The sequence below is a fragment of the Choristoneura fumiferana genome, chromosome 12 (genome assembly GCF_025370935.1).
Source record: "Choristoneura fumiferana chromosome 12, NRCan_CFum_1, whole genome shotgun sequence".
NCBI lineage: Eukaryota > Metazoa > Arthropoda > Insecta > Lepidoptera > Tortricidae > Choristoneura > Choristoneura fumiferana.
The window spans coordinates 13,517,065-13,536,507 of NC_133483.1; the positions used below are offsets into that span (position 1 = coordinate 13,517,065).

At 35.2% G+C, this 19,443-nt stretch overlaps 2 protein-coding genes across 2 annotated transcripts in view; both read left to right on the plus strand.

Annotated features, from left to right (window-relative positions):
- The window catches only part of Stacl (SH3 and cysteine-rich domain-containing protein), a 263,899-nt gene that overhangs the window by 50,904 nt on the left and 193,552 nt on the right, over positions 1–19,443 (plus strand). The gene's annotated exons all lie outside the window — the stretch shown is intronic.
- Positions 10,191–11,718, plus strand: LOC141433635 (sodium channel protein Nach-like). Its single transcript, XM_074095739.1, has one exon. The coding sequence runs from the start codon at positions 10,191–10,193 to the stop codon at positions 11,520–11,522; it is 1,332 nt and encodes a 443-aa protein (XP_073951840.1). The 3' UTR covers positions 11,523–11,718.

Here is a 19,443-nt window from a genome sequence, read left to right on the forward strand (position 1 = left end):
AAAGTGTACCGCGTCAAAGGCGTCATAAGATTTGAAACTAAAATTTCCAATCAAAAAACTTCACGTCACTTCAACTATCTGCTAAAACATTTGGAATAATTTTGTTTTCTAACACCTCGTATAGTATCCACCCTCGCCCCTGTTTCTTCTTTCAATTAAAACGAAACATCACGTAAAACATGGTAAAATGTGTAGCCATTTAAATATATCGAAAACCTTCACGATTGTTATTTAAATTCTATTGCGCAATATATTATCGCCCACAATCGATGTAGTCTTTTGTAAATATTAATCCAATTCAGTCTGGAAAACGCCTCCAATGACAAATTAGGTGATTATCGGAAATATCGTTTAATTGTGTTCGATAAAATGTGGGTATTTTGTAATACCAAAGAATATTGCCAAAGGAAAGGTCGAAATTCGTGGAACCTACGAAATAAATTTGTACACTTGACTGTGACTTGACATATTTTCAACGAGAAGTAAACCGGTTTTACTTTACTTTTATGAACTTCTCGATATTTCGAAGCATCTGCTAGAGTTTTTTTTTATAATCACGGGTTAAAAGATTGGTCGAAATATACGGATTTCATTAATTAAGGTAATTGCGGTCTACATCTCGTAGATAATATACCTAACGCAATTGCAAAATTGTTAAGTTCTTATACAGCAGCCTCATAAGCTCTTTTACTTTTCAATTGCGAGTTTCCACTTTTAGCCGGTTTGATCTAGTTTAAACCAACCATGCTGCCTGTGACGTCTGTAACGTGAACCTTTGAACTATGCTCATGGAAATTGGATTAGTCGTTGTTTTCAGGATTACGTACGTACGTACGCAAAGGGTGCCAATGTAACTCAATACGGTATTTGACAACTCCTGATTTTGCCATATCTTAATATTACTATGAAAATATAGATATACAGATAGTGTTTAGCGAAGAGAAAATTTAAATCGGTTGAAAATAGGATTTATAGTGATTTTTTGAAAAATCTATATACCTGGCTCATTCTCAAACGCTTTTCTCTATGCAGCAAGTATGGCGGTACTGGCGTGTGACGTCACATGCCAGTATGTCTTTCTCAGTCTAATCTTGATTTTTAAACCTTTATAACTTTGTTATTTGTAAAGGTAGCTTAAAAAATATTTTTCTATTCGGTAACCGGCATTGTGTAGTTTAAATTTATAAAACATATACAAAATAGTCAAATACCGTATTACTAAAGCTCCGCTTTCTGTCTATGCGTCCGTTAGTCCGCGCGGCCGTTTGTGCATCCATCTGTCACAATGCCGAATATTTTGAAGTGAGTACGTAACTTACTTTAAATGTTACAATTAAAGTTATCATTTATTCACAATAACATACGAGTATGGTTGGCATATAAATGATATTATAACAAATAACAGAAGTACCTATACATTCAACCACTGGACGCAGGTAGACAAAATAATAACTAAATATTTATAAAAAATAAGATATAAAAGTACTTGCAAAATAGGTTATTTTCAGTAAACCATATATGTTTGTATGACAGAATAGGTATCCTAAATAAATGAAATACTTCCCAAAGTTACTATTCCACGCGGACGAAGTCGCGGGCGAAATCTAGTCAGTTATATCTCATTTTTAAAGCTTCTCTGGCCTAAAATATTTAATTAATAGGTTACCTACACACAACCCGTTCCATGAGTTGTGGACTCTAGACATAAAATCTAAGCAAAATATTAATTCACATAGAGGTACTAACTAAAGGTAAGATACAAAAATAAACTATAATGTTTCATTTTAATTGCATAAAAAATTGTAGCATAAATAAACTCCGCGTGACGAATGGTGATAGTTCCATTTGCGACTGAATTGCGTTTTAGTGATGCGATACAAGCTTTTTGCTTTTTAGGTCACTGCAACTCACTTGGTAAGTGCAACTATTGCTACAGTACGTTATAAAAATCAAATTTAAGTAAAAATACGAAACAGACCGGAAAATATGTAATTATATATATATATGTATATTATATTATACTAGCTTTTACCCGCGGCTTCGCACGCGTAAACTATTCGGTCTGGTCGTTGCAATTGAATTTTTGGGATTTTACATAATTCCCCTGGAAATTTCCATATATCGTGGTCTTCATTGGGGTTGTGTTGTGAATAACTGTACAAAATTCAAGACTCTACACCCAGTGCTGAAATTTCAAAAAAAATCCCTATCCAAATTTAAATTCAAAATAAATCATTTATTCAGTAAATAGGCCGCAATGGGCACTTTTACACGTCATTTTTTAAACTAACAGCGCTTTCCGAAAGACCATCATTGCCAAGAAGAATGCACGCAAGAAACTTGGCAGAAAGTAATTTTTTCAAAATAAAATAATAACAAATAAAATACTTAAAAACTACAGTATACAATTAAAGAAAAAAAATACAAAATAATAATAATAATAATACAGGGATGTATGGGTTCCTTTAGTTACAAAATCATCCCGTGGGAATATCGGGATAAAAAGTAGCCTATGTGTTATTCCAGAGGTCCAGCTACCTACATACTAAATTTCATGGCTCTAAGCCCAGCGTTTGTTATTTCAAGATTTTATCCCTAGGTATCCCGTGGGAATATCGGGTCAAAAAGTCACCTATGTGTTATTCCAGACTTCCAACTACCTACATACCAAATTTCATGACTCTAAGCCCAGCGGTTGTTATTTCAAGATTTTATCCCTATCCCGTGGGAATATCGGGATAAAAAGTAACCTATGTGTAATTCCAGAGGTCCAGCTACCTACATACTAAATTTCATGGCTCTAAGCCCAGCGGTTGTTATTTCAAGACTTTATCCCAAGGTATCCCATGGGAATATCGAGTCAAAAAGTCACCTTTGTGTTATTCCAGACGTCCAACTACCTACATACCAAATTTCATGACTAAGCCCAGCGGTTGTTATTTCGAGATTTTATCCCTACCCCGGATAACCGTTTCAGCGTGAAGAAATAACAAACATACTCACTCACTCACTCACTCACAAACTTTCACATTTATAATATTAGTAGTGTATAAGGAGATGTGGGAGGTGGTGGTCAATAAGACGATATCTGTAGTTGTGCGTAAAGAGAACAAGAACCCCTTTTTATTAAGTAAACCTTAGATTATATACATCATGATTGTCGCTGACACAAGCAATATGCGTTTATGTAGCAGTAAACTATTGTGTTACTGCTAAACACTGAAAGTGGCCAATTGCCATACTACAGTAGGATCATCATTCGTTGTCTTAAATTTCGTTGTATATGCCTTTTACAAGCTTCATTTTAGTTTGAAATGTTTGTAGAATGTATGTTCTTGTGTGTAGTATGTGAGTCGAATTTTATTGTACTTCAGACATGACATTTTATAGATACAGATATGTGAATATGTCGGCGGCCGATCGTTGAAGCTGCCAGATCACGAAATTCCTAGGCATATCGTGAAATGGCGCCATTTTATGAATTGGCTAAGGGACCGTTCAAAACTCACCGTTTAACAATTTGCTTAGTGACGAGGTAGATCATGAAATTCCTAGGCATATCATGAAACGCCGCCTTTTTATGATTTGGCCAGTTTAGGCAAATCACGAAATTCCTATTTCTACGATCGGCCGCCGACAGATTATAATGACAATGCAAGTAGAGAAAACATAAGTTGTAGTTGTTATCTAATATGTATATGAATTCTCGTGTCACAGTGTTTGTAACCAAACTCCTCCGAAACGGCTTGACCGATTTTTATGGTTTTTTTGGGTATATTCGGTAGGTCTGAGAATAGGACGTAAACTATTTTTCATACTTCTACGCAGACGGAGTCGCGGGCAACAGCTAGTTTTTTAATATAATAATAATAATAAATAATAAAATTTATTTCGACCAACTCGGATCATACACATAGAAATTAAGAACAAAAATTAAGAACAGTAAGATTACATTACATCTATACTATACTAAGTGGGCAACACATGCAGCTGGTTCCAGTGGCACATAAATGGACCGTCATTCCGCTCCGCCACTGTCTTCAGGAGGCTGTTGGGGCTGCGAGTGATGCGCTGCAGCAGCGAGGCGACCCGTTTCCGCATGATTGCGTGAAAGCCGTCTGCATGCGCCTCCGCGAACATTCCTGACGCGCTGCAGCGCCCCGGCAGCCCCAGCAGCATTCTGAACGCGTTGTTATATTGAACGCGTAGGGCGTTAAACGTTAAATTCATAAGTACTTAATTTTTTTTATTAAAAACGGAAATCTCTTTTTGGAAGCACATTTGGGTCGTATAGCCAGGAGAAAAAATATATTTTAGTTTACCTACCTACTGTTGATATAACCGAGAATTTGTTAATTATTATGTACATTATGTAACATTTTAACGAAATTTACTTGCGTACTGTTTTTATTTAACACTGTGATAAGTAAACCGCGACAACCACGAACATGAGCGCTCTTGCCGCAAAAGCGAAGTACATTGTGCATCGAAAGGCTTTTTGGTTTTATGCACTATAAAGCCATATTTACGGAGGAAACTTAATTTCAGGCATCTGTTGGTATAGTTGAGCATAGGTAGGTTTTGTGGGTTTTGCTTACAACTTATATGGTAAGCCAAAAGTCGGGTATAGTTATGTTACACGTCTTTACTGTTCAAGGTTAGTAGAAAAGATACCGACTTCATTGAGCCCAATGAAACCCTGTCCGTGATATCCGCATGGTTTGCTGCCAATAATTTGTTACTAAATCCTAAAAAAAAAACAAATGTATTAAATTCTCGTTGATAAATTCATCTGACTCGAATTCAGTTTCTAATATAAATGGTCAAACTATTGAAATTGTAAAATCAACAATATTTTTAGGAATAACGCTCGATTCTAAACTACAGTGGGGACCTCACGTCACAGCAATCGCGGGTAGATTGAGCTCTGCTGCTTTTGCAGTTTGGAAAATACGGCAGCTAACCGATGTGGCGACGGCATGGTTGGTGTATTTTGCTTACTTTAATAGCATTATTTCGTACGGCCTTATTTTATGGGGATCTGCTGCAGACATTGAGTCAATTTTTATCTTACAAAAGAGAGCAATTAGAGCAATTTATAATTTGAAGACGCGTGAATCTTTAAGATCTTTTTTTAGGGAAACAGGTATCCTAACCCTGCCGTCGCTTTATGTGTTTGAAATAATCATGTATGTAAGGAAGAACATAATGTAATTTTCCCACTAACTAGAAACACAGGGGAGCTTAAAGTTCCATCTTACAGACTGGCTAAAACCAAAAAGTCGTTTCTGGGAAATTGCAAACGTTTTTATAATAAAATTCCAAAAAATATTATAAATGAAACAGATACAAAATTCAGATCTATTGTCAAGAATACATTAATATCTAAGGCGTATTATAAAGTTAATGATTATATCATGGACAGGGATATTTGGAAATAATTCCGATCCGCATTAGCGATCCCTTCAAATAGCGAACCTACTGTGTTAAAAATAAAGTTGTGTTAAATACTTGTGATGTACACATATCATTCAATTATATTGTAAATCTGTTTAAAAAAATATACCTTGTTGAGTTTCTTGCCGGATTCTTCTCAACAGAGGTTTTTCCGAACCGGTGGTAGATTTTTTTTGATATTCATAAGTGCTTGTTATAGCCTAAATTGAATAAAGATATTTTGACTGACTTGACTTGAAATGTAAGAAGAATCCTAATTGATTCAAATATAAACATAATAGTTATTACGTTGAGTTCATTTACGTCAATTAGTGATTTTAGTGAACAACTTCGAAGGTGTTTGCAAAAAATCATTAACGATTGAAAATTCTTAAAATTCTAAATTACGAAAAAGATTTAATAAAAAATTAAATGTCCTTTGGCAACATTTGTGTCATATAACAATAAAATTAGGTATCGCATGAATAATTTATGAATATTGTTTTATAGCCGTATAATTTCATAGATATCTTATTTTCTAAATTCGTCACTTTAAACGATTTCCTTTGACAAAAGTAAAATAAAAAACAAGGAAACAAAAGTTTCACATCGCGAACTCGAAAATTAAATTAATTCCCTAGGATGATCTGAAAAAAATAATAATCGACCATGTTTCCATTTAGCTGAACAAACTGACAAGCCGGAAAAAAAGTACCAAACCGTCCCCAAATTTGATAACTGGGGCTTTTTTCCCTCAATACCAAATAGCGAGGTGAAGAGTTTGCCTTTCGCGTTAACAATCACCAGATGCTTTCTGGGGGGCTACTACGCTATTCGAAGTTTGTATCGTACCGTCCCTTCCACTCTCGTATTAAGTAATATTAGCTTCAGCGGGACGGAAAGATATGAAGTTCGAATTTTGTACTTCGTAGTATAGGGCCTGTTCATTCACATGGAAGTTTTTGGCAGACCCTTAAATGAGGGCTAAGGGTAACTTACATCGTTTGCGTTTATGTCAAACTAGTCTACCAGCGGCTTTCGGGTTGTCTAGTACGGTCAAGGACTATAATTCATGAGCCACTATGGACCCTTTTCAAAAAAAGTCGTTACTTACGATTTTCGTTGTTAATTAATACGTTGCTACTATGACGTTTGCTGTGAAATGGTTCCATGGTGGCTCGTTTCTATGATAAGTAACCCATTTAATTGATTGATTCATGCGTAACATATCAAATAATTACATTTGCTTCCCGCTAAAACAGTTTCAGCGTAGTTTATTAGTAGCCTTTGCGCGTTATTATTTCGGACATCCAGCTAGTTATTATAACATTTAACCGTTTTAGCGTGAAGGGGTAATAAACACACACACAAAATTTCACATTACTTAATATTAGTACGATGCAATAAAGCAGTGTTTGTGGGATCAGTATTGTTTCGAAAATATGCGATTTTTACGACGTCCCGTATATCTTATTGTTTGTCATTTAGGCAAATAACGCATCTGCAATTTTCTGGCTTTGCAGTTCTTCATAGCTAATAATGTTCATTTAGTTACCATAAGGCGTTCACACGCTTACTTATCACCCTTTCTCATAAAAAAATTTCAAGGTAACATCACGTTTAACAATTTCATAGTATACGGGTAACGAAGAGTTCTGTCTGCTTTCTATGTAGAACTGTCCGCTGCAGTACTGCAAATAAACTCCAGCCACTGCTTAATAATTCAGAGCCCAGCCAGTGACAACCAACAATAAAGTTACCCCAAATTTTCGAAACTCAGACGACGCTGAATTTCTAAATTCAAAACAAAATTATATCTATTTCACTTGATCACTTTGTCCGAGTAATTTGATCCTTCTTAATGAATATTAAAACAGACGAATTTAATACAGTTTTCCTTAATCTTATTCGACTGAAGTATCGTCTGACTCTCTGGTGTCTTTAAACTGATCCTCAGGGTGCAAAGTATAAGTTAAGGTATTTTTTGGTATCTGTTATTGTTACGTGGAATTTATGAATCAACTGTATTTTATTACTAGCTGTCCCGTCTTTGCACAGCACAGATTTAGGTACTAATGTAGAAAATGAGACCAAGTCTTCTGGCTCATTCACAAAAATTTTATACAGCTTTTTTTAACCCTATAGTACTTAAAATCAAATATTTTCCTTCATACAAACCTTTTCTGACAGTAACAGTTGCCATCAGATATTTCGGAGCGGCCGAGGTAATCAAAAATATCGAAACATGAACTCAACATGTAGGTACCTTAATAGAGTGCATGTACCAATATTTTAACAAAAAAGCATTAGCCACCAAAATACAGCCGTTCTGAAGTCATACACTTTTACTCAACAATTACTTTTATTAATAAAGAAGATAATTAAACTGTTGCAGAACCTTTTCCTTTCTATAAAATTGAATGCCGCGCAAAAGACAAAATTTTAACTTCATCATAATACGAAAATCCATACAGTATCACTCGCTTTGATCATGTAAATAGTCAAAAGAAAATACTTGTGTTCAAGTAAACAACAGAAATTCCTTTGATAATGGCCGATGTTTAAGGTTGAAACTATACAAATACATTTCATGATACGTACAAAATATTTCGTTTTGTTCTCCCTTTATTCAGGACATTAAAGATTTTTTGAGTAGGTAATATTTCCGAAATTTGTCTTCAGAATCTTTTATAACAATAAAAATGTTCCACAAAGGCACAATTTCATGAAACCTAATAAGCAGATCAGAGCTCAGAACATTAGAAATATTCACTTGCGACTAATGGTCCAACCATTGATTAAACAAAATAATTTAATTACAGATTTCACTGCTGATTAGACACGCTTCAAGTGCGAATTTGAATTTAAAATTTACCACAAGCAAGCTAATCTAGGTGACATAAAATGACTTTTTATGCTCTAGTGCACAAAATAAAATCTTTGTCTAAGACCAAGGTAATCAGGTGTCAACAGCCACAAACAAAGAAGTTTCTATATTTTTTTAATTTATATTAAACTAAAAATCAATCAAATCAATCGAAATAAATCAATAAAACTAAAAATTTATAATTATATATTATTATTAATGCATGAAAAATAAAATGTACATAGTAATTGAACAATTGTTACCACTGTTGCTATGTCATTTCCTCGCCACCGAAGTGAAAAGCAGTGTAAAACTCGAGCATTAAACCCATTTTCCCCTCGGCGTGTATGTCTATCCACCCTCGTCGTACCGGCCCGGGTGGCTATATAAACGCCTCGGGTAAAATGGCTCGTTTTATGCTCTTGTTGTACAATCCACTAATAATGTACACCTACTCCTACTTACTCTAAACAAAAACTGAACAACTTAGTTATTGTTATTAACAACTATGAAACTTACAACGGACCGTCTTACAGTTAATTTAAATATTAGAGTAGTTGTATGTATGTTTACCCTAGGAGTTGTAAAGTCGTTAATTTATACTTCTTATTGTAGTAGGTACTCGGTAATTAAGTCAGATCATGGATAGAGAATAGAAGATTTATTGCTTACTTATGTCACAAATCGCTAGTCTTTCTCATTGATAATATATGTAAGCCGTGGTGGCAGAGTGGTTTGACCTATGGCCTCTCAAGCAGAGGATCGTGGGTTCAAACCCCGGCTCGGACATCTGAATTTTTCGAAATTCATGTCCAGAATTACATTTGAAATTTACCACGAGCTTTACGGTGAAGGAAAACTTCGTGAGGAAACCTGCACAAACCTGCGAAGCAATTCAATGGTGCGTGTGAAGTTTCCAATCCGCACTGGGCCCGCGTGGGAACTACTGCCCAAGCCCTCTCATTCTGAGGGGAGGCCTGTGCCCTGCAGTGGGACGTATATAGGCTGGGATGATAGGAATATGTAATCCATCATATATAATATTTATAATATAATTATTCATATGATATTTACTTCTTTCATGTTATATTTTTATCTTAAAAATTGTCTGAAAAAGATCTTCTGACCCGTTTTCAACCCATTCATTTGACGTATATTTTATTTACCAAACGTGAGAGATTTCTTAGGAATCACTGTGTCATGACATAAATTTACTGTTCAGGCTTCAGGTAAGCGCCAAAGATTCTGCTTTCTCAGGTTCTTCGACAATAAATAGGTTTCATACACTCAAATAATATGTCTACTCGTGCATATTCTTGTTACGTGGCCACATACTCAAAGAGGTGTGTAAACATGCCGCGTAGAAATTAATAAAACATCTTCTTGCCATCCAGATTGCTAAGTACAAACCCATGTATTATGTACGTGACCTCTTGAGGGTTAAGTTGATAATGTTGGAGTATAAAGACAAATATGGAGTATTTTGCAGGCGCAGGGTGGGTGTTAAACACTCAACCGCAGCTAGGCTGAAAGCAATGTGTCAGATTACGTTATTAAGTAAGTAAATATATCGTAGTATAAACATTCCAGCTAATGGTAGATAAAATTATACATAAACGCTACATGAAATTTCTGGAAATGAACAAATTAGAGTTTGTAATGGATACTTAGTGTTGTCTTTTTTATCAAGCGTTTTAATCTTTAACCTTCAATTGTTCGACCACAACAAACGCTTTCGGTATTACTTCTTCGGAAATTATACTGCGTTTAAATCATTAGGTAAATGGAAACCTTTTAGATGTTTGTAAAGATATTCCGTATTTAACGAAGCAACGTAGTTGCCTTTGATTTATTCTCACCTGGCTGCTCCCTCAACCAAAACGGCGAAATGTGGTCTAAAATAAAGGGGCATGTTTTGGTGTTCTACCGACGGTTTCAATATACATGCGAAAATTTAACAGTTCACGGGCCAAGTTACTTTGTACGCAGAGACATTCATTACATTTACAGATTGGTTTATTTTATAATTTACATCCAAGTGTGGATAGTAGCTGTGGCCACTGTACGCAGGTCGTATAACCACTACCTAGAGAACACCATTCGATTTACTATGAGGACAGACTATCTGGATTGGAATACAACGTTTGCTTCGATAACTCTGTGTGAAATTCCCAATGTTGATAAGATTTGGACGCTAAGTCAAGAAATCAGTCCCGGTGAAAAAGGAAAACTTGACCGATTCATTGGTGAAGTAGGATTCTTTAACGGTCTTTGCTATAGCTGCTTTGCTTTGTGCGATAACGAACCTCTATGTCCTACAGATTTTGGGCAACTAACTCTTGCAGTGCGTTCCGAATGCAAAGATTTCTTTTTGAGTTGCAAATGGAATGGAGAGCCTATTAACTGTTGTAATAATTTCAAACCAATAGAAACAGAATACGGGATGTGTTTTTCAATAAACAACTTGCACGGTCAAGGCAAACCTTCTTTTTATGCTACCTCTAATCAAGTCAAACTAGGATCTGTTGAAGTTGTCGTATCACAAGATTATGAAGCATTCTTGCATGCACCTGAAGATATCCCGTTTTGGAATATGGAGTATGACCGCAGAATGACGGTTTTGTATGGAGCCGAAGCCAATGTGATTTATTCAATAACGGACGTTGTGAACGAACCGGAAGTGTCTTCAATACCACCGGAAATTCGTCAATGCAGGTTCCCGGGAGAAATACCGGAAAATTTCATAGCGTACAAATACTACAGCTATTCGGCGTGTATAAGCCAGTGCCGCATTGATGCGCAGCTAGAACTTTGCAATTGCACTCATCATTTCTCTCCGAAAATTTATGGAGACCGATATTGTGATTTGGAAGGGTTGAAATGTTTGACGAATAATTATGGCACTTTGCGAAAACTGAAGGTGCCTGGGATGAATGAGACAGGGTTGGTATGCGATTGCTTGCCTTCTTGCATAGAGCCTGACTATGATGTGGTTGCTAAAAAATCGTTGGAGCCTCAGGAAGAGGTGAAAGTGAGGAGTGCAGTGTTCAAGTTGAGTAATCGTCCGTATGAACGCATCACTCGCCAAGTCGCCCGCACCGCACTGGACTTGGTCGTCGCCATGGGGAACAGTTTCGGTCTCTGCTTTGGAGGGTCTTTGCTTTCTATTGTAGAGCTGGTATACTACCTTTGCTTCAAGCGCTGGAAATACAGTAATTAAACAATGCAAAGCAATACGAGTATGGGTTCAATTATCTATGATCTATCCAGGCCATGGAAGAATAAAAACAAGAGGAAGTGCTATGTAGGTGCAACGGTGCGTGCCACAAGTAAGCGGGGCGGTACGCTTACTCGATGACGTAGGTAATCCTCATTAGTAGGTTTTTTTACCTGCTATCATTTTTACATTCCAAAATTGAGCAATACGGCATAATGAGGGCTATCGCGTATGAATTCGCCACTAGAGGAGGAGGAGAGAGTGTAGCGTGAGGTCTCCGAAATGTCAAATGTCATACTTTTTGGGTGAGCTACGCGGGTTTATTTATAATTAGAATAATTTTATGAATATTTTGCAATATCTGAAATTAATTATGGCAAATATGCGTTCCGGGGCAATGAATGTCTGTGTTTTGAGACAGTTTTGTCTTTCGGAAACCTTTGTCTTCCCTTTTTTCTGAACAAAACGGGGACTATGCAACACTGTGGCATGCTCGATATTGTTATTGTTAGAATTATATAAACCAAACAATTTAAGTAGACCATTTAGTACCAAAAATATCTGTAAGCTGGCGCCACTGTCTATGGCATTTTGACCTACCACACTTGGTTGGTTTATCTTTATCTTCTTCTATATCATTGTTGGGCTGTCATTACAATTTATTAAATCCGTTTATATTAAACTAATTCTTTATTATTTTCGCCAAAACCCATCAGTTATGGTACGGTTTTAAGGTGTATTAAATATGATTTTAATCTAAACTTTGTTTTCACGCCCGTAATAACAGACTTTGAAAGCCATACTTAAAAACCTCACGCAACAGTGCGCCATCTAGTGAGACAAAAAACGATAGCCCTCATTACAGTAAAACAAGGAATGGATCGCGTCACTACTAAACGTGATCATACTCTACGCAATGTTGAACACGACTGGCATCGAGTAAACGTACCTCCGCTTACTTGTGGCACGCACCGCTGCACCTACATAGCACTTCCACTTGTTTTTATTCTTCCGTGATCCAGGCGTTGTTATTTTTTTTTCCCAGGTAGGCCGTCTTAGTATTGTAATTTAGACGAAGTGTGATAATTTAATTTTGGATTGAGAATAAAATAACAAATTTACCCATGTGTTTATTTCTTACGAAGGTGGAAAGCAGGATTAAATTGCGAGTTTTATTGCAAAAAATGTAGCGGCAAAAAGTGTTAAGAGGGATTTTGAGGCGACGGATGAGCAAAATATTTTTTCGGTCCTCTTCCTACTTACACTTTTTATCCTCGTGTTATTTAAAATTACCCTTCCGTACACATACATTTTGAATAAGTGACAAAATAAGAGTTTATTTAGCTAAAAAATAATGACAAACCGACTATAATGAAGCTTCCAATTATGGCAACTAAACGAAGTAACAAACAACAATTTAATCAGTCGATCTGTTTGAGTGCTACTCGTGTATGCCACAGAAAAAAAACATATACCAAGGTACATAAAATAACAAATATACACGTTACACAATTATAATAATAACTCTATTTCGCTTCAAGGATTAAAAAAACAACTTCTTTAACATCAATAATATATTCCCTTAAAATTAATGAAAATAACTTTAGCAGAATAGATGATCGATCGGTTAAATTTGTCCTTGTGCATACCTAGTGACGAAGACGCGTGATTTTGCCACAATTAGACATTAATTACATTGTAATAAGAACATCGTGAATGAATCTACCTATAGCTTTGTACTTTAATTCGCAACAAAGTTTTAACCCTGTACTTTTAAAGTAATTAAAAGTACTCAGAAGGTTCATTAGGAACCGTGAACACCCAAGTTGCGGGAACAAAAGTTTTCTAGCTTTTCAGGAACACAGGCGCCTAGTTAAATTAAAGTGAAAAAATATATAGAGATCGAATCCCTTGGTGATTTTCTTGTGAATTAATTAAACACTATTAAGTAGTGGGCCGCGAATTCGATTCCGTAGGACTAGGTCGTCTTTATTCCGCGGGAGCTAAGCAATTTTAAAGCTAAAAGTTCTCTATGACTATTTCTCAAAAAGTTGTTCATTTTTCAACAACAAAACACATTATGTATTATGAGTGCAGAGTTAGAAATGAAGTAGAATTACTGACTTAGCAAAACACACGAATATCTTTTAAAATAATGAATATATTCAAAAATAAATTAAATCAACAAACTTTAAATGAAGAAACATTTTTGGGGTGTCTGAGATTTTCAGTTATTTAATTAACACCTTGTATACAAAACCTTGTGGTAAAAGTGATAAAAAGTCAGATAATCTTTTTTGTTGGATGCAATAGAAAGTTTTGATGTAGTTACAAAATTACTATTGATTCCTCACAAGATTTCGTGACGTTTTCCTGACGTCAAAAATTTTTGGATGTTTTATGTATGTAAGTAGTTTATGTTTTGTGATCTCGTCCTTAGGTTTAATAATTTTTTGACAAATCTGATCTCTTGTCAATTTCATGACTTTTTGAGAAATACTCCAATGTCCATTTTTGTAGCCCAAATACGGTATTTGACTATTTTGTATATGTTTTTTAAATTAAAACTACACAATGCCTGTTATCGAATAGAAAAACAATTTTTAAGCTACCTTTACAAATAACAAAGTTATACAGGTTTGAAATTCAAGATTAGACAGAGAAAGACATACTGGCATGTGACGTCGCCACGCTACGCCAGTACCGCCATACTTGCTGCATAGAGAAAAGCGTTTGAGAAAGAGACAGGTTTATAGATTTTTCAAAAAATCACTATAAATCCAATTTTCAACCCATTTAAATATTCTCTTCGCTAAACACTATCTGTATATCTATATTTTCATAATAATATTAAGATATGGCAAAATCAGGAGTTGTCAAATACCGTATTGTCTAACGCACGGACGCTCACAATGGCACTCACCATTTCTTTCTATAGCATTCAACATAATGTTAAAATCTGTTTATCTCGATTAAAAATAAAGCACTACTTTATAATTAAGTATAGTGAATGAATAATCCGGCTCCCTTTAAAAAGTAAGCCTAACTTTTACGAATAGTTCACTCTGAACAAACTCGGGAACTTGGCCAAGAAACTTTGCGGGAATGTCGGTCAATTTTTAATGGGTCTTTAATAGCTGGAATTACTTGGCCACTCTGTCTACAGAATATTTGATTGATTAGGAAAAGGAAGTTTTAAAACATTTTTTTTTCATTTTGGAGAATATTACTGGGGTGTATTCTATCATTATCACCATAAACGGAACAAAAACTAATGAACTACTATTGTTACCCTAATTCATTCTGTGCCTCCTGTGATCAGTGATGTAACTCGACTTGTACCCTTTTGTGTGTTTTTATTTAGAAATAATCAGAAAAAAATAACGAATTTTTGGGTCTATCTCACGTACCTTTAGGTGCTAGAGTTTCGGAGATAATTTTGTGGTAATATAACTAGCAGAAAAAAATCGTGCATATTGATATATATCAAGTTGTAACCCCTTTATGTAATTGCTCTAAAGCTTATTTTCATTCTTTGTGGTATAAGTGAAATTGAATTTATTTTCACATTTTATTTTTCGGTATTTTTTTTTTCGGAAATATTGATATATGTACAGTTCTTCTTTCTTTTTTTTTTTATTCGACTGGATGGCAAACGAGCAAGTGGGTCTCCTGATGGTAAGAGATCACCACTGCCCATAGACACTCGCAACACCAGAGGGATTGCAGATGCGTTGCCAACCTAGAGGCCTAAGATGGGATACCTCAAGTGCCAGTAATTTCACAGTTATACCACTTTTGACCAACTTTTCTAAAACCAGACCAGGGTACAACTCAACATGTACTACTACCAATGAGAGACAAATTTTATACATTTTTTTGTGATAAGTGATTAATGACGTCATTAATCACTTTTCACAAACACATTTTTAAGTGTAAAGGTATACAAATTGAATTATATCTAAAAGTCAAACTGTTCCCGTAAAATATTTATGCAATAACAGTTGTGCTAAGTGATACAAGTGAAGAGTGTGGTGGAAGTGCGCGGGGGTGCGGTGACGCGGGATCGGGGCGCGCGGGACCTGCTCGCCTCAGTGTCGCTGTAAACTGATATAAGTTACTTTACTTTTTGCAAACTAATATAAGTTAGGTAAATTTTATTTGTAGCGGGGTACAAAGTCAAAAAAATCATTTTTCAGGTTTTATGTTTTACTTTACTTTAAGCAACATTGAGCTAGAAACATATTACGCTGAGTGAGTGAGTGTGTTTTACAAGTAAATGTATATCATAATATCAGTTTACACCAAGAGATATTATGGGTGCTCCAGGGGTGCACCATGATATATAACTGAACTTGTATCCTCTAACACATATAATTTACTATATTAGACATTTCAATAGGTACAACTCGCAGGTTTTTCACGATTTTCTTCGAACTTACAATATTTACCGAAAAACACTAAATGCACGTTTATAGAATATATTTTAATGTATAAAAAAAAGTGCTTCGGTAAATGCTAGCCCCCTTGGCTCACAAACAAGATTTTTTTAAATCTTATTTTCGCTCTCCTGTAAAATGTCGATTTTGCACTTGTATCACTTATCACAGGAGGCACAGCATTGACCTATGTACGTTACGGCACTAGATTGGCTGTTTGGAACAAAACGCGCGGCGCATCAATCATTCATTACTTTGACATAACCCCTGTCACGGACGTCAACAAACTATAGTGAAAGGTTCACAAATTCACACTGTGAACAAATTTTGTGCGTCGTTTTGATGTAAGAAACATGCAGTCTACCTATACATACTCGTAAATGTCGATGCCCTTATGCAGGGTTCGTACAAAAATCCCTAACATAATAGAATCAATAACCAACCACTGTATAACACTGTGGTAGTTTTTCTGATTTGTGACCATTTCGTGACATACCGTAAACTGCTTCAACTTTGCCCTCTGGCCCCAGCATTGACTGATTTGATTTAGAATCGATAACTTAGCACTCTTATATGTTTTAAACTTTTATCTACACGCGAATTATTATTACGAGGGGATAAAAGCTTAAAAACCTAAAGGGTGCTAAGTTATTGACTCTAAATCGAATCAGGCATTGCTGGGGCCAGAGGGCAAAGTTGAAGCAGTTTACGGTACACATTTTTATTTAATTTTATTTTCCGTCGTCACGAATAAATGTTTTCTTTATTTCTTTGTACATATGTATACACACTGTATTAAAACTTTATGAGAATAAATCGCCCAGACCTCTGCCATGCAATCTTGCTATAACTTAAATAACAATTAAGTGACAATAAATGTCATTATCACGCGGCAGCAGAAGACTGTTGGTACCGTGCATCAAAAATCTTTATGAATATGGCAAAAAACGGAACTAACGCGGCAATTTGCAATATTTCACTTTTTACAGTTCGCCATAAATATCGGTGTTTGTATCTTTTTTTCAATTTTTATCTTGAGATCAAAACACTATAATTTAGAGTTAGTAAAAACAATTGATTAATATAAATAAAATGAAGCGCCTTCGTGCTAACGTCACCCACGTCACTCACTGACAGTGGCCGGCTGCAGAAAATAGAAATTATCTTTTTTTTCTATTTTTATTCTTTTAAAGAAATTAATATAATTTTACTGTAGAAAATCATATATTCTTCTTCGGAACCGTTATTATCAAGTTTCTGCAAACAATTCTGTCAATAACTGTATGAAGATAAATTACAACGAAAAAACGTAGCAGTCCCATGACAATTTAATCTCCGTGTCTTTCGGGCATTCAATGCAGGAAAGCATTCTTTGCCGTATTAATCTTGATCAAAACGTGAACGAGATGAATACGAGGCATCTCAGAGTGCACGAATCACTCGTAATATCTTAGGAGTAACGTATCTCAGAACAAATGAGGGTCCCATATGAATAATGCCCCCGCTGTTTTATTACATCTCTCATGACAGCCACTTAATAATTTCGCATTGATTTAATAAAGGTGTGTATGATTTCGCCCCAAATAATTATTACTGGTTACGTCTGAGAGTGTGTCGTAATGTCGTATTATTTTATCTTCTATTGGACGTTAAATTAAAAAAAATAGTGGATAAAATCAAAGTTTCATTCCGAAAAATTGCAGTTACAATAAGGAGCCTTGTGTATACACGTAGGTATGTATTTTAATAATAAAGAAATAAATAGAGCCGTAAGCTATAAAACAAGGAAAAATGTTTGGCTAATGAAGACAACGTCGGAGTTTGATTTGAGGACTCTGAAATTTATTGTTTCATCTTCAATTCTACTGTATTTTTCAAAATTTCTCTTCCTCTCTTCCAAAATCTTGTAATACATATATATATTCCTGATACTTTTCATTTTGTGAGCAAATTTTCGAGCGCTACAGCCAGATAATCGCTTTCGTTTTCACTCAACACCAATACTGAGTGTGCTCACCTACAGGTGTTTTGTTTGAGTTCTGCGAATGTGTTAGCATCGTAAACAACGCTATAAGCACGTTCAGCGTAATCCTAGGTGAAGAGAACGGACTAAGTGAATGTGGGGTTCCTGTCCAAACTTTTTGGGGTTAAAAGTATTCAAAATTTGTTTTTAATTGCAGGGCGAGATAAATTAATCTGTGTAGCTACGTCATAGGCTTTGAAATTGTATTATTAGTTACTTGATTATGTTGATCAAAAATGAATAACGAAGACCAACATTCAAGTGTTATTTATGCTCTCTAACTTAAGGATCCCTTTAGTTCTCATACTGAACTTTGAGAAATGAAAAACGGAGAAACTATCAACCATAATCAATGAAATCAGCCCCATCCACTCACTGTTGAGTAAAGGTCTCTTCCATTTTGCCCGGTCCTTTGCCAGTCTCATCTACGGTTTACCAGCTGACTGACAAATATCATCCAACCTATGGGCATGTCTGCCCACCGTTCTTTGACCCAACAACAACAACTACTGTCCGAAAAAATATATCTATTTTCTCTACTAAGTACAAGTAAGATGAAAAAGAAAATCCAAGAGTACATTTTACACATTTTAAAGAAACAAAAAGGCATATCCTTTATAGCTGGCACCAAACATGATATATCAAATAAGGCATCTTTTATGAATAGGATCACTTGCTGAGGAATCCAGCTATATTATACACACAATACTTTTGTCGCACTCTTTGTCGTTTCCAAAAAAGATTCTCGTATCTGGAATTTGCAAGGACTCAACTAATTAGAAACAGTGCAGACTCTTAGAACCAGATGTGGAAGTTAGCACTTGACGAACTAGTTAGCGACTGATGCTCGTTCTGCCGAACATAGGTACTTATATAATGCGGCTTGCGGAAAATCTTTTCTATTTTAAAAAAAACTTTATCCCAACAATTATGACTGTTAAAAAAAATTGTGTACTCTGTAATTAATGATCATTAAAAGTAGGTACAAAATATTGCACTGATTGTTAATCATACTACATACTATACTAGGTTTTTCAATTGTGTTTGTTTACTTATTTTGTTTTAGAGCTTACATACATTGACATAAAACTGTCAACCCAAACCAATAGTTGGCATATTGACATAAGAATTCTAAAAGATACTTACATCCTTTATTTCTCCCTTTGTAGTTAAATTTTTTAATTAGTTTTTTTTTTTAATTTTACAACATTTGTTCGGAAAACGCCATCTATCGATTACAGGCGAAGTTAACACGTTATCTTATAGCTACGAGCACAGTGCTCGTTGTCTTACAGCTTTCGAGGTACTAGAATATTCTTGAACAGCACCGTCTACGTATATCCTTTTTTAAAGTAAAAATATTATTCTACTGGAATTACTGGAATATTATATCTACCTATGTCTCAATCCAAATTTTTTAATATCTATGCCAAGTTTCATCTAAACCCGTTCTGGCCGTTCT